Genomic DNA, 15,224 nt, shown 5'->3' with positions numbered 1-15,224 from the left:
TTTTTGCTCTTTCACGCTTTCATATACACACCACCACCACCACCTGTCTGATTTACACTTTCAGGGAATTCCTTTTTTCTCATCTTTTGCCAAAATACCCCCTCCCAACCCCAAACCCAACAATCAGTCAGCTATGACAGGCTGTCAGAAGTGTTCTGGCAGGCCAGCCACCTGTGTGAACCAGATGTGGTCACTAAATCAGTACTAACACTGACAGATGTGGAGCAGATAGAAGTCTTTAATTGTGTGCGTGTGTGCAGCGTTTCCACATTAGAAATTGTGTCAGGAAAGTCACAAAGTGCGCTCATTCAGCCACCTGCTCTTTTTCAAACCTTACAATACCCACACAGGTGAGTCTCTGGAATTCAGACACACATTTAGTCAGGCCAGTATATCAAGCAGGAGAAAGAACACGCAGAATGTTAGAGGGGACACATTCTGAGGCCAAGTGTCAACAAGGCCTGGAGAAGGCTGGCATTCCTGAGTGAAAGGGCGCAGTGTTGCTGTGACAGATGGACACTTTACGTGGCGAGACAGGTCGACCAAAACGCAAAGCCATGCCCTCTGTGGGCGATAAGACACTCAGCAAATATTTCCATTCAGTGTGTGAACAGAGCTGGAAGGAAGATGAGAAAACGTGAAAAGGAGCAGTCAGCAAAATCCTTCATTCCACCATGACTGCTCCCTAAAAGGGCACACACACTGAGCAAGCCAGATTTCCTGGCAACCCTCCTACCGAGACATCCAGACAGACGTATACTGGGGCACATGCACGCACACACACATTTATACTTGTGTGTGCAGTCTTAAGTGTGCTTATCATACTGCAAGACGCTAAGGTAAACTTAAACATTAGGGTCTTTAAGAGCTTCCTGGTGTGAAGTATGTTTACATTAACTGAAATGGGGTTTTCCCTCCAGGTCATAAAGTCATAAAGTGACTTGACCATCCTGTCATACATGCCAAAGTTTAACCATACTTCTATAGTTTGGCCAGAGCGCCACCATGTGGCCATTCTGAAACAAGACTACAGCACATTTCACCAAACTAACTTTTAAAATAAAAAAAGAAATAGTAATACAGTTCTGAAAGTATCAAAACTAACTACAAGAAATGATTCATGAATTAAGTTATCTACTATAAATGACCGGTTTTCACTAAGAGAAAAGCAGTTTCTATGCAAATTATATCAATTTACATTATAAATATTAGTATAGAAAAAAATTCAAATACATATTTAGAAAGGGAATTGACTTTTTATAGTCATAAAATAAAATAAAAGAACTTAACTCTGCTTCAGCCGAAGAAATGAGTCAGTACTTTTTTCCCCTAACTGGACAAAAAAAAAAAAAAAAATCTTAACTGGAATATTTTTCCAGTCTTCAGCTGTCCAGTTTCTGTGCCCATGATCATCTTAGATTCTTGCTCTTGGCTGACAGGAGTGGAACCTGTTGTGTTCTTCTGCTGTTGCAGCTCATCTAACTCAAAGTATGATATGTTGTGCATACCGAGATGCTTTTCTGCTCACCACATTTGTAAATAAGGCTTAACTGAGTTAGGGACTTCCTGTCAGCCCAAACCAGTCTGTTCATTCTCCTTTGAGCTCTCTCATCAACAAGGTGTTTTAGCCAGCAAACCCTCCCCTCACAGGATGTGTTATTTTCCTCACCATCTTTCAGAGACTGATGTGTCTGAAAATCCCAGATCAACAGGTTCCGAAATATTCACAACAGCTTACCTGTTACCAACACTGCTAGTGGCAGAGATCACAATTTTTCCCAATTCTGATGTTTTATGTGAACATGTACATTAACTGAAGCTCTTGAACAGTGTGTGTAATATATATATAAAGGATTCAAAACCTTTAAGTGAAGTGAGTGGTGTTTAAGACTGTACATTTTTCATCCCATTTGAACTCTAGCAACAAATATAAATTTCTATAACAGAGGGAAAAAAACACATCTGCACATCTTTACTATCCTGCTAATCAAGTTACTTGACAAATCAGAAACATTTTTGCACCATCAGTCTGGTATTTTGTTACACACCTATGCAGTGATCATGTGTTTGTGGCTTTGAAGAAAATTCTATAAGGCAATACTGTATTTATTTAATTTTGAAACAAAACAGCTTCAGCTTCAGCTCTTCAGCATATTTCAATCTATGTAAAAGGTCGTTTTATTCCTTGGCCTATAATCAAAGAACTATATACACTGTTTAAGCAGAAAACACCAGTATTATGGAATTCTGTGGGTTGATTGAACAATCCCTTGAGTGTTGATATGCCTCAGGATTTCAGTCCACACCTTGCTGTCTGCCCAATCCGATCTCAGTTATATGAGCAAATGCACAGAACTCTGGGTAACAGGATCCGTTGCTTAAAAGCAGGGGCTGTGAATTGAGGTCCGTCCACCTCACACGTGAGACACACAGCATGTGATGGATTGATGTATGGAAGTGGTCTCACATGGAGACACACACACACACACACACACACAATGTTTATCTCAGTCTGAATCACTGTTGAAGTCATCTGCACCCTCTGGCTCCTTATGTCTCTCCTCTGGATCACTCTCTTTATCCCAATCCTTCATGGATGAGCCCATCATGAAATCATCCCTCAGGACACTCCACGCTGGCTTCTCCTCTTTCTGCACTTCAGACTGCCAGGAACACACAAAAGCATAGCTTAAGGCACAGAACACCCTGCACTCTTGATTTTATTACAGTCCAAAGTATTCTGGATGTCTAACAGTGAAAAGTCAAGGTGACTGGACTGGTGTAAGAATCTGTCACGACTATTATTACTCAGCAGTTATCTCGGGTGCTTTGCCAATTCAGAGATCCATCATGAGTGGTGATGAAACCTTACATACACAGAGTCAAGAAATGTCTTCATGCTTAATGGATATATAAAGTCTACACACCCTTGTTAAAATGACAGGCAGATAGAAAGGAAGATACAGAAGATAAATAATATCAGAATTTCAATTTGAAATTAAAAGTTAAATGAAAAACAACCAGAAAGATTTTAGGGAAAATGAAGAGGTTACATTAACCTGGTTTATAATTAGGGAGGAGTCTGTGTTCATAATGAACCAATCACATCTGTTGTTCAACAGTAATTATACGGCGTTCATCAATGAACTGATTCTACTAACTACTGAATGAACTAACCCCAAATAAAAAACAGCTGTTTCTGTAGGATTGTCTTCACATTTATTCAGTCTTGGTGTCATTCAGCAGCTGAAGGTCCACAAAGAGCTTACATGCATGATCTCTCACTTGTTGAAAGTTATCGATCATAAAAGGGGTATAAAAGAATTTCCAAAACATCAGATGTTGTGGAGCAGCACAGTGATATCAAGAACAGGATGTCCTTCCAAAATTTATAAAAGGACAAGACAAAAAAAAACTTAACAGGGAGGCTGCCAAGAGACCTACAGCAACATTAAAGGAGCTGTCAGAATATCTCTGAAAAGCCCTGATTACTATCTGCATGTGATAATCTCTCATATTCTTCACTTATCTGGGTTATGGGGTAGATGGAAGCCCTTTTTCAATAAAACAGAAGCACAACTAAATCAACCCCAAACTATTTTCGGATGAGAACAAATCCAAATCCAAAATAACAATTCCATAAGGTATGTTTCGTGCAAAGATAATAAATAAATAAAATACCCACAGAGCAGCATGGTGGTTGCAGCATCATGCTTTTGAGCTGCTTTACTTCAGCCAGAACTGGGGCTTTTAGCAAGGTTGGAGGGAATCACGAATAGCTACAAATACCCGTTGATTTCATGCTAAACCTTTTGCTAGTAAGCAATAACAATATAAAGATGCTCAAGATTTTTCAATAATTTAGCCAGAGCTCAGCCCTGAATCCAACTAAAAATCTATGGGGTTATTTTAAGTCAATTATTTTACCTTTAAATATATATATTTAATTATTTTCATTTTTATATGTAATTTCACATGGGGGTTCTAGCATGATTTATAAGGTCATGATATAATTTATAGTAAAACCGAGGTTTTATTGTCATTATTTTTTTTTGAACCACAAAAGCCTGCCATTTTAACAGGGGTGTGTAAATTTTTTATATTCGTTGCATCAAGTCTAGGCACCTTGATTTCAGATTTAACCATCACCACAAGGCAAAATCTGCAACCAATTAATTTAAGGTGAAGACTGCCACCTTGTGGACAATATCAGTCATGTCTGCACACCGAGTGTTGATTGTCTCCTTCAAGAACACATTTTATGTTTTATTTCACAATGCAATGCACATTTTATGTTTTATATCACAATGCAAGTGGATGCTCAGTGGTTAGAACGTGGGACTGCAGATTGGAAGGTTATGTGTGCAAATCCCACAATTGCAACCCCTGGGTCTTTGAACAAGGCCCTTAACTCTCAACTGTATAAAATCACCCTGGATAAGTGGGTTTTGTTTAACGTCTACTGTATTATGCTGTAAAAGCAAGCAGTTAAAAAAAATTAAAAATCCTAAATCAAAATCATTTAGCTTCGATAATCACAATATAGAAGTATATAGAAGCGCTCTATATTTCAGATATATTTTCTTAAGAAGCATTTACATACATAAACTTGCACTGTCCTTTCCACACTTTCTTTGTTGCCAGGAAGTGCAGAATCATGACCCACTACTTTCCACGCTCATCATCAAACAGATCTGTAAGGCTGTACATCTTTCTGATTGTATGAGGATTTTGGTTTCTGGGCTGCCATCTTTCACTGCTCTTAGAATTTTATGCAGCCAAGTGCACTTTTCAAGCTAAAGATTATTTCACCCAGTGCTTTTATACGAATTAAGAGCACTGTTAAACACTCAGGGTCAGTCCACCTCACCAGCAGTAATGAATCATTCTGCTACAGACTCTGAATATAATAAACCTACACATGTGTATGATTGTGATGTGACTGAAACACTAATCCTTGGTTTTAGAGGGCAACATTTAACTGAACAGTTTTTAAGATTTAGTTTAATCTTTAAAAAAGTTTTAACCAGCATGAAGTTGAACAAAATACAGCATCTCTACCAAAATCAGGTGGTCTCAGTAATAAAAAAAAAAAGAACTAAAAACATACTCACCGATGCTCTTTCAGTTTTTATTGCTGCTTTGTTATAGCCAGCATTTCCTCTCAATACATCAATGAAGTCTTTCTTCGATACTGATGAAAGGACCTTAGCCTTCTTCCTCTCTGATCCACCGACTTCCTTCATCTTCTCATCCACGTTCTTCTGGTGTTGACGCACTGCATTAAACAACTGCACTACACCTCTGAGTGGATAGCACAATAAAACAAAACAATTAGTGAAGAGAACTAATGAATACAGCATTTAATTTACGTGAACTTAAAGTGGAAACATAAATAAACCACACACATAAATCCTCCATTATTTTACTAAGCCAGCTGGACACTAAAAAATAAGATATTTCAAAAAAAGTAAGCTGTAACCTTAATGCTTATTAACCATCTGGCTTCCATAAGCATTCTTAAGAACTCATCTGTGCCTTTACAAAAGTTAACCAAAAGATTAGAATACAGAAGCATGGACACAATGAGACATGACACAACTTGACCATAATGTACCTGGTAGCAACTCTCTGCAGATTTCTCTCCTTCTCTTTATCCTGCACTACATCTGGCTTCACCCGACACATCATCTCCCACGCTCTCTTTTTATCTGCCTGTCAGTCAGAACACAAGATTTTTTTTAATTCAAGATGACAATCATAAAGAGCAGTTATTGTCTGAAAATTAGCTGAAACAACAGAAAGATGACTGACAGAGATTAACAAGATGAAAGAAATGACATGCACACAAATATGCACGCGCACACACACACAGGGACACATGAATACATACAGACACACACAAAGGGACACATGAATACACACAGACACACACAGGGACACATGAATACACAGACACACAGCGACACATGAATACACACACAGACAGCTGTACCTGTTTCTTCTTCTCCAGTTTTTCTTTCCTCTCCTTTGCATTGAGCTTGTCCCACTGTTTATTTTTTAGCAGAATGCAGGGCTTGTCATCTGGCGTTTTCTTCCCCAGGATTTTGGCCATGACTTCTGCCCAACCAGCATTGGGATTCGTCTCAACCTCCTCATCTTGTTCTTCCTCCTTTCCTTCCTCTTCTCCCTCACTCCCTCCATCAGCAGATCTCTCTTCCTCATCACCTCCATCAGCTGACTCCTCTTCTGATCCTTCATCACCTCCATCTTCCGATTCCTCTTCTTCACTTCTTTCCTCATTCTCGCTGTTCTCACTCATGTCATCTGCATCTGAGTCTCAACAAGGCAGAACACTAATGTTACATTTACATTACCATAGGAGGGAGATTTAATGACCAAAACGTTTGCATTTGGTTATTAAGGTAAAAAAAAAAAAAGACAGTGGATATAGTATATATAAATAAATTTATAAAATAAATAAATGTTTTGTTACCCAGAGGCTGCAAAAGGACAGACTATAAAATTTTTTACAATTTGATATAAAAAAGAAAAAATAATACAATTTAAACGGCCACCTTACTAGCAAGTGTCAATTAAAGTAACGTTGACCTTCTCAGTTACAAAACCACCCTTTAAGAAGCTTTTAAAAGTAATTTATTCGTCAAAAGTACAACCAACTAGTCACTGTACTGACAGAGAAAAAAATATACTACAAGAAGTCTGCTGTTAAACTTAGCGCCCGGTGAAACAAGTACGTATACTGTATCAGCTTATATTTAACAACGTATTTAAGCAAAATTGGTTACATTTATTACTTAAATACTTAACATCCAAAATCACTATACTATAAACGTAATACATTATTATTATTTTTATTATTACCTAGTTCAATCTCCACATGTGGCTTTTCCATAGAGGCCGCCATCTTTCTAAACGCTCCCGTGTTACACGAAAAAACACTCGGGAAAGAAAGTGAGCCGCACAAAAGGTTCCGGGTATCTGTGTCATACCGGTGGAAAAAGAGACATGCAGTAAATACCTTCCTTTCATTGTTCTCAGGTTTCTTGATGTCTAATGAAAAACTCCTAGCTCTACCTGAGAGCTGTATATTCAAATTTGATTATGCTTCAGTAATAATTTAGTAATTAAAATCTTGATGATTCAGTATTCCAAACTATAAAGGGCCTCACTTCATAAAAATGGATGGTTTCAGATACTTCTCTGAACCACAACTATAACTTTTGGCTGTACTTGTTTCAGTGTGACACAGCTCCTACAAATGCAGTGCAACTGGGAATTGCAGTCTCCTCTTCTTCTTCTTCTTCTTCTTCTTCTTCTTCTTCTTCTTCTTCTTCTTCTTCCTCTTCTTCTTCTTCTTCTTCTTCTTCTTCTGGTCTTTCTTCTGATCTTCTTTGGAAAGGTCTGATTTTTTAGTTATGGAAGGTGTTCTGCATGTATTGAAGGAAAGGATTACAATTTCTATATAAGGTTTTATATTCCTTTTTAGTGCTTTGATGGATTTTCTGTATTAAAAGGAATTGTGCAGTCCAGTACAATTCAGAGGGGTTACATCTACTTTGCGACTGTTTTTATTCTCTGACAGAATCTTCTCCATACCAGATTGTGTGGACTTCACTGACTGAATTGAAGACATGTACACTTTATGAGGCCATCAGTACTATTCATCAATGTTTATACAATAATAATACATGAAATTATTACATAATAATTTATTACATAACTCATACTCTTTATTAGAAACACATTTAAATTTGCATTTACATTTCTGGCATTTGGCAGATGCTCTTATCCAGAGCGATGTACAAAAGTGCTTTAAAGTCTCTGTCAATGAATATATTAACACTGTTTTTTTTAATGTGTACATACAACATTTAACAGTACATAAAAACAGGGAAAAATAAGAACCAGTTTAAGTGTTTCAGGAAGAGGTAGGTCTTTTGACTGTTGTTTGAAGACGGTCAGTGACTCGGCTGTACAGACATCTAGGGGAAGTTCATTCCACCACCTTGGTGCCAGGACAGAGAATAGTCTAGATGTATACCTACCTCTTACCCTGAGAGATGGTGGGACCAATCGGGCAGTGCTAGTGGATCTGAGGGAGCCAGGTGCAGTGCGAGGGGTAATAACACCTGTACACACAAAGTTCCAGTCCAGTTTGGAATCGCCTGTGTCTGTGATAACCTTGGATTCCTGTTCTTGCCTGATGTTTTGTGCATTTTAAATATTCAAACCAGCCCGAATGGAACCAGTATCACAGAGATCAGAATTTTTCTCTGTTTCTGTTATAACTGAAGCTTTTGACCTATGTCTGCATGATTTTATGTATTGTGCTGCCACATGATTGGCTGATTAACTAACTGCATAAATGAGCAAGTGCATATTGTGTGTGTGTGTGTGTGGGTGGGTGTGTGGGTGGGCGTGTGTGTGTAGTGTATCAACAATACCATTAAAACACGTATTGCACTAACAAACTATTAGTGAGCAATGCTATGATTACACAGTTACCATGACAGGGTACAGCAATCCCAGTAATGTGTAAAACACAAATACTAGTGTAGAAAAACAGGTAAAGGGTGTGTACATTAGCTCACGTGTCAAGGAGTACACCTTCACTCATGCGTCAGAACGAAGGCTGCTGCCTCAGCTCGAGCAGTGCTCTGAGTCAGTGAGTCTTCACAGTTGGATGGAATCATTGGAACATACAGCTTGATTTCCTGAACCACTATGGCACCATCTTGGAGTAAGACAAAGAGCTGTTTCTCTCTTTATTATAATAATAAATATATAAGAGATACAAAAAAGTGTAAAATAATATTTTAACTGGTAACTTCACACTGTTGTGAAATGTGTGTGTTTAAATGTGTGAGTGAATACCAGTTAAGGGATTTCTTTTTCTGCATTTTGTAATGGTGGGACTGGGAATAACTGGGGTGATCCAGTTCAGTTTTAGCCGTGGATTACTGTACCTTTTATTATATCCTTCACCATTTAGTGATTTATTTCTCAATTTAAACTGTTAAACTGCACATTTTTCAAAAACATTTGAAAGCAGTTAAAAGAATAAGGTCACAATTTATTTTGTTTTATGTATTTATTTTTGTACTTATTGTACTTGTATTTATTTTATTTTATTTTATTTTATTTTATTTTATTTTATTTTATTTTATTTTATTTTATTTTAATTGAATTGAATTTTTTTTTTTAAATAATCTAACTTTTAATAGACCACAGTGCACTATAGCTCTGGATAAAGCTCTTTAAATCTATTAATTGATGATTAATGAGCACTATTGGGCATTTTTTCTAGAGGGGTTTCTGAACACATATTTCGGACAGGCTTAATTCACACCCAGCACCATTTAAATAATGGTAATCCTACACCAGTTTCCTATTTCACAGTCATTTTGTAACTACTGCCTGCATGTGTGTGAACAAATACAACATCAGGTCTGTGACGACAAGTTGAACAGGATGGTCAAATTTCTTAGAAATCATTTACCTCAGGCAGGTTTGTTTGCATTTGAAACAAGAAAATAGCAAGTGACAGGCTTAAAGAAACTAGCTTTTGTGTCACTACTGCATGCCTGAGTGACATGTTGAATTTATCAAAACCTTTAAGTAGGAATACAAGAAGGTAGATCGGATGTTAGGAGTGGAGTTGGCAAAAATGTATCTATAAAAAAAAGAAAAGCTGTTTTAGCTGGTCAGTCAGTTTGCGTTGGAGGTTAACTGGTAATGTAGCATCAGGGTCTTAGAGGAACATTGTTTCATTTCTCTGTACTGTATTAGCTATATATGGTTGAAATGACAATAAAGGTTTTTTGACTTGAATTGACTTGACCTTGCTTTTAAAGCTGGTATTGCTAGTGGTGATATCATGGGGCATTTCTTTTTCTTTTTCTTTTATAATTAGTTACTCCAACAAAATTGCTCTTATAAGATAAGTTAAATGAATGTGGTAGTAATAGTATTAATTTCAGTATGTAGCATACCTTTACATATACTCTCATTATTATTAACTCATTCAATCATCTTCAGTAGCTGTTACATCCTGGTGACATGCATTTAGAGCCAGAGAATACTTGGTGTGAAGTGAAAAACACACACTGGATTTAATGCCAGGAAACTGCAGAATTAGTATTATTGAAATAATATTTGAAGTTACAGTTTTGTTTTTCTTTATAAAATACATTTCTCATCCTGTTTCTAATTTGTTCAGTAATATCCTTATCATTTAGCACTGGCCCTTTTGGTCTTCTTTTCTGTTCTTGTTCCTCCTTTTTCAGAAAGAGGACAGAAAAAGGCTTTGCTTATCCTGCTTACACTGAATCACAGTTCATACTGTATTACCCTTCATATTGTCTTCCCATTGACCATACAACTTTTGTCCTGTCTGGTTTGTAATGCATAAAATTAATCATTTAATATTTCATCAATTAATATTTCTGATATAAAAACATTTGAAAACAGGTCAAATTTGACCCCAAGGTCAAATATGGATATAATACACTATTCTGTTTGACAGCATGCTCTTTGTTGTTTAGATCACAGGAGTCCAATAAAGGAAGGAGCTGTTGGCTTTGTGCTGGGAGCAGTGGGAGGATGTGCACTAGGAGCCACAGTGACTCCAGTACACCAGGTCATGACTGAGATAATCTCAGGGCCTCTACTGAAACCAGTCATGGATGGAGTAAGGACTGTGGGGCCACTGGGTTTGGGGACATTACTGGGAGCGACTGCAATATCCACAACAATGGCCTCAGCTGCAGCAGGAGTGACTGTGGCTGCTTTAGTTACTTTGCTGCTTACAAAACAAAAGATAAATGAGTCTGCATGTGGATTTGTGTGGATTGCAGCTGGGTTAACCGCAACATTTACCACAACATCCTGTGGAGCAGTGCTCGGGTTTATTATAGAGAAACACATCATGAGGTCTGGGGTAGTGACACTACTTTGGGCTCTAGGGATATTCACTATGCTGAAAGCATTCATTTACATTGTTGTACAGCTGGCAGTCAGAAAATGGTTGTGCTGTAGCATCCTTGCCTCTCAGAATTGTTCTGAAGAGCAATGTTATGAGACACTGGACATTTTGCAGACTGAGCAGAGAGAGAAAGTCACTGTCGAGATCGAAAAGATGATGATAGCCTTTGAGACAGAAGAAAGCTTTGATGAAGAGAATGCACAGGATTTCAGATCTGCCTGTGAGGCCCAGAGACGGAGCAGAGAAGAAATGGAGAAACAGCGAAGGAAAACAAGAGAGCTGTCACTGAAACAAAAGAGCATTCAAGAGCATCTGACCAACATTGTAAACAAATATGTAGAGTTTCTGACATTCTCCAACATTCCTTCGACAGTGACTGCTGCTGTAACTGCTGGCTTGGGAATCGTTGGATTTGGCGACTACAGATTTGTTTTTGTTGTCCTATTAGCCCTCGTCCTCTGCATGGCCTTCATGTTAATGAGGTGGATGCATTTGGACTTCTGGATGTTTACAGCCTGCGTAGGAATGTTTGCCACATTTGCCATTGCTGTGCTTACAGTGCATGCAGGGCAGGATGTACTGGATATTTCTGTAAGAATGCGAAAGGCTGGACAGGTGCTTAGTAAGGAGAGCATTGCAGACAAGATGGACCAAAAATCTGCAGTAGAAGCCATAACATCAGGGTTTTTTGCATCCAAAATGTTCCAGATTGCTTTAGGTGCCACGGTTGGGGGTCCGTTGGATCAGAAGGTGTTAGACAAAGCTATAATTGGAGCATCTGTTACAACAGTAGCACTTCTCTCAATAGTTGACACCTGGTCAGTAGCTCTCGGGATTGGTGGTGTGACAGGGATATTGCTGGGGGCACTAGGGGCAGCTGGGGTGTCTACGGGGGCAGCTGCAGCAGTAGCACTTCAGTGCTCCTCATGGACAGGAACCATAAGCACCACAGTTGGGATGCTATCTGGAGCTTTAGCCATTGGAAACTGGGACATCACTAATATTGGACTGCAGGTGCTTGTGGCATACATGTTTGCTATGATAAAGCCTTACTGACTGATTTCTGGTGTGAGGACTGAGGATTTTAACCTTACTTAGATTTGACATCTCTCAGCCGCAGTGCATCATGGTGCTGCTCCAGCGCAATTCTGAAAAGCTGTGAAAATTTTTTTTCCTCTTTGTTCAGTACATTTTTACCACTGTACTATAGTACATGTGTTGTAAACAGAAATATGCAAAAAAATGTTTTAGAAGTAGAATTAAATATTAAATACCTTTACAAACAGTTTTAATTGTATGGACTAAATCTTTTTTAAAAACATTGTTTGTGATTTCGTGATTATCACAGATGCCATGTCACACACAGGGAGAAAATAAAGAGAAACAGAGAATGAATATGACCCAAAGGTCACACTGTGTGTAATAGTTAGAAATAGAGAGGAGCATAAAAACCACTGACAACACAACAATTTGCTGCTATTTTTTCATTTTTTTTTCAGTTATTAATTATAATATGTTTAACTTATAACACATTTACTTACGAATCTTTTCAACACTTTTTGTTGGACACGTCTGTAAATAAATAAAAAAAGACATCTTATAACATTTTAAATGATCAAAAAGTTCATACAATCCCATTAAATACAAACCCATCAAGTGCTAGTTAGCTAAATTACTAACATCTGTCATTTACTAGATTTTGTCCTGCGTGTTTACCACAGCCTGTGTGTGTTTGCCTTCATTGTAAAAAGTGCAAATTCAGAAGTTTTGTCGGAATGCACTAAACACCACAGGGTTACCTCAGGTCACTGAATTATATAGTCTTTGCATGTTACAAGCTGGCAGGTGGTTGCTATCAATCAATAAATTGCTGTTTTAATAAAATATGCTTTAAGTACAAAATGTAAATATTTTGTGATACAAACAAAGGTAGAATATTTAAGTATTATTTTGGTGTATTTATTATTTAACTAGAGTAATATTGAAATTGACTACTTGCATTCTTACTTAATTCCTTTTCTTAAAAAAAATGTTTTATTCCTTGTGGTTTTATTTAGACCTTCAAAATACTCTTTAAGGAAAAAAGACAAGAAATATATTATTAATATAATCTTGCCCTTCATCCTGAAAACATAAGGTTTCAGCTTGACCTCTGACTGAAAAAAAGCCACTGACATATTTGGATATTTTTAACATGGATATTTTTTCCAGTTCCATCTACTCACAGAAAACTTTACCATATAAGTTTTCACCTGTGTAAATTGCTTCTATATAAAAATCATGGTATTAGAGGAGTTTGCATGTTCTCCCCGTGCCTGCGTGGGTTTACTCTGTGTACTCCTATTTCCTCCCACAGTATAAAAACATGTACATTAGGTTGATTGGTAATCCTAAATTGCCCAGAGGAGTGAGTGTGAGTGTGTGTGGTTGTCTGTCTATATGTGGCCCTGTGATGGACTAGCAACCTGTCCAGGGTGTACCCCTGCCTTTCGCCCAATGTGTGCTGGGATAGGCTCCAGCAGACCCCCATGACCCTAATATGAATAAAGCGGGTATAGACAATGGATGGATGGATGGTATTAGAACGAACACTTAAATAAGAGCACCTGTAATTTGCTATTATTTGGAATAACTGTTAAAGCTGTGCTGTTATAGTTAAAGCTGTTGAACACCTTCTGCCTTCAGAACTGAGAATTTGACATCTCTGTGGTGTAAATACAAATTTTACTATGTGACAGTAATCACAAAGTTATCTCATACATACATTAAATCATATGCCAGTTCACTGTATACACATGAGTCTGATTCAAGTTTTCTCTGAAAATGAAAAAGGAGGTAGAAATAAGCCATAGACACACAGACTATGCCTACATTAAAGTGACTGCATTTATTATTTATCTTTGCATCACATCAGAAGTCTCATAGTTTACCGTACAGCACCATCCTGTGGTCAGAAAAGGCAACCATGAATAGAAACTGAAAATCACACAAAAAATAAATCATACAAACACTTAACAGATAAGAAAAACAGGTTTCCAATGTTCCCTGTCCTTGTCCACAGGGCTTTCCTCCAGGATCTTTGGTTTCTTCACACATTCTTAAACAAATTGCTCCTAAGTCTGAGTGTATTTGTGCGTTTGCGTTAGGATACACTAAAAGAATCAAAGTCTGGGCATCTTTGAGAAACAAATCCTTCTTATTTAAGTAACTACTGCTCTTGTAAACCTCTGATATATGATTTTCCTGTTAAGACAGCACTATTCTGTGTACATTACAATTACCAGGGTGTTTTTTTGTTGCTATTTGGAGCAATTTAAAGCTCATGTATGAAATCACAGAACTTTCCTATTTGGTTCCTGTTCTTAATTTTCGTAGACAGATAGATAGATAGATAGATAGATAGATAGATAGATAGATAGATAGATAGATAGATAGACAGACAGACAGACAGACAGACAGACAGACAGACAGACAGATAGACAGATAGATAGATAGATAGATAGACAGACAGACAGATAGACAGATAGATAGATAGATAGATAGATAGATAGATAGATAGATAGATAGATAGATAGATAGATAGATAGACAGACAGACAGGCTGGCAGGCAGGCAGGCAGGCAGGCAGGCAGACAGGCAGATATACTTTATTGATCCCATGAGGGAAATTCTTGTGTTATTTTGTACACAGAGGAAAAAATAAGAAAAGGACATTTAGCAGGATGCTTGAAAATATATTGCATATATTGCATATATTGCAGGATGCTTGAAAATATATTATATATTTTATATATAAAATATATAGCGCTCTCAATTCTTATGAATTCTGCTCCCTCCCATTGTTTTTATTGTCTTTTTTTATTATTTCTATTTGTGATTTTGTTATTCGCAGGCCTGGTCCTGGAGTCCCTGATCTCAACACACTTGAGTGAACTAATAAGCTAATTAAGAGCCCTTTCGGCATTGAAGGAGGTATTTTAGATGTTAGACCAGAGGGGGAAAACCAGGGAAGGATGACAGGTAATATAAAATCTCCATTATAGAGGGTTCTCCAGGGCCATGGGTGGGAATTGCGCTCAAGAATAAAAAACATATACATGGGGTGTCCTGAAAGTATTTTAAATTTGTCCAAATAGGTTTTGTGTTGAGAAGCCATGTAGATATTTCGTTAAATAAATTCTAAACAGGTTACAGTTCAGGTTTCATTCATAAGCCTT

General features: G+C 37.5%; 2 protein-coding genes across 2 annotated transcripts; one reads left to right on the top strand and one right to left on the bottom strand.

Moving 5' to 3' along the window:
- Positions 1 to 2,457: 2,457 nt before the first annotated feature.
- rrp15 (ribosomal RNA processing 15 homolog) lies at positions 2,458 to 6,993 on the bottom strand. The gene is made up of 5 exons (XM_058391646.1): positions 6,886 to 6,993; positions 5,996 to 6,339; positions 5,618 to 5,715; positions 5,115 to 5,304; positions 2,458 to 2,663 (listed from the first exon to the last, which is right to left on the bottom strand). Exons 1-5 carry the CDS (start codon positions 6,926 to 6,928, stop codon positions 2,508 to 2,510), a joined length of 831 nt encoding a protein of 276 aa, XP_058247629.1. The 5' UTR covers positions 6,929 to 6,993; the 3' UTR covers positions 2,458 to 2,507.
- Positions 6,994 to 8,643: 1,650 nt separating this feature from the next.
- LOC131344155 (uncharacterized) lies at positions 8,644 to 12,833 on the top strand. The gene is made up of 2 exons (XM_058376244.1): positions 8,644 to 8,764; positions 10,569 to 12,833. Exons 1-2 carry the CDS (start codon positions 8,749 to 8,751, stop codon positions 12,062 to 12,064), a joined length of 1,512 nt encoding a protein of 503 aa, XP_058232227.1. The 5' UTR covers positions 8,644 to 8,748; the 3' UTR covers positions 12,065 to 12,833.
- The last annotated feature ends 2,391 nt before the right edge of the window (positions 12,834 to 15,224 follow it).

This window comes from Hemibagrus wyckioides, linkage group LG01, assembly GCF_019097595.1.
Source record: "Hemibagrus wyckioides isolate EC202008001 linkage group LG01, SWU_Hwy_1.0, whole genome shotgun sequence".
NCBI lineage: Eukaryota > Metazoa > Chordata > Actinopteri > Siluriformes > Bagridae > Hemibagrus > Hemibagrus wyckioides.
The sequence above is the reverse complement of the archived record's forward strand: the minus strand, read 5'-3'. Positions and strand labels throughout refer to the sequence as shown.

What these genes read in the sequence shown, in the direction of transcription:
- rrp15 (XM_058391646.1), bottom strand. Translation starts at nt 6,928, where the DNA reads ATGGCGGCCTCTATGGAAAAGCCACATGTGGAGATTGAACTAG. An exon ending in ACATGTGGAGATTGAACTAG is followed by an intron (nt 6,340 to 6,885) that starts GTAATAATAAAA and finishes TGCCTTGTTGAG; the next exon opens with ACTCAGATGCAGATGACATG. An exon ending in TAAAAACTGAAAGAGCATCG is followed by an intron (nt 2,664 to 5,114) that starts GTGAGTATGTTT and finishes TGTTCCTGGCAG; the next exon opens with TCTGAAGTGCAGAAAGAGGA.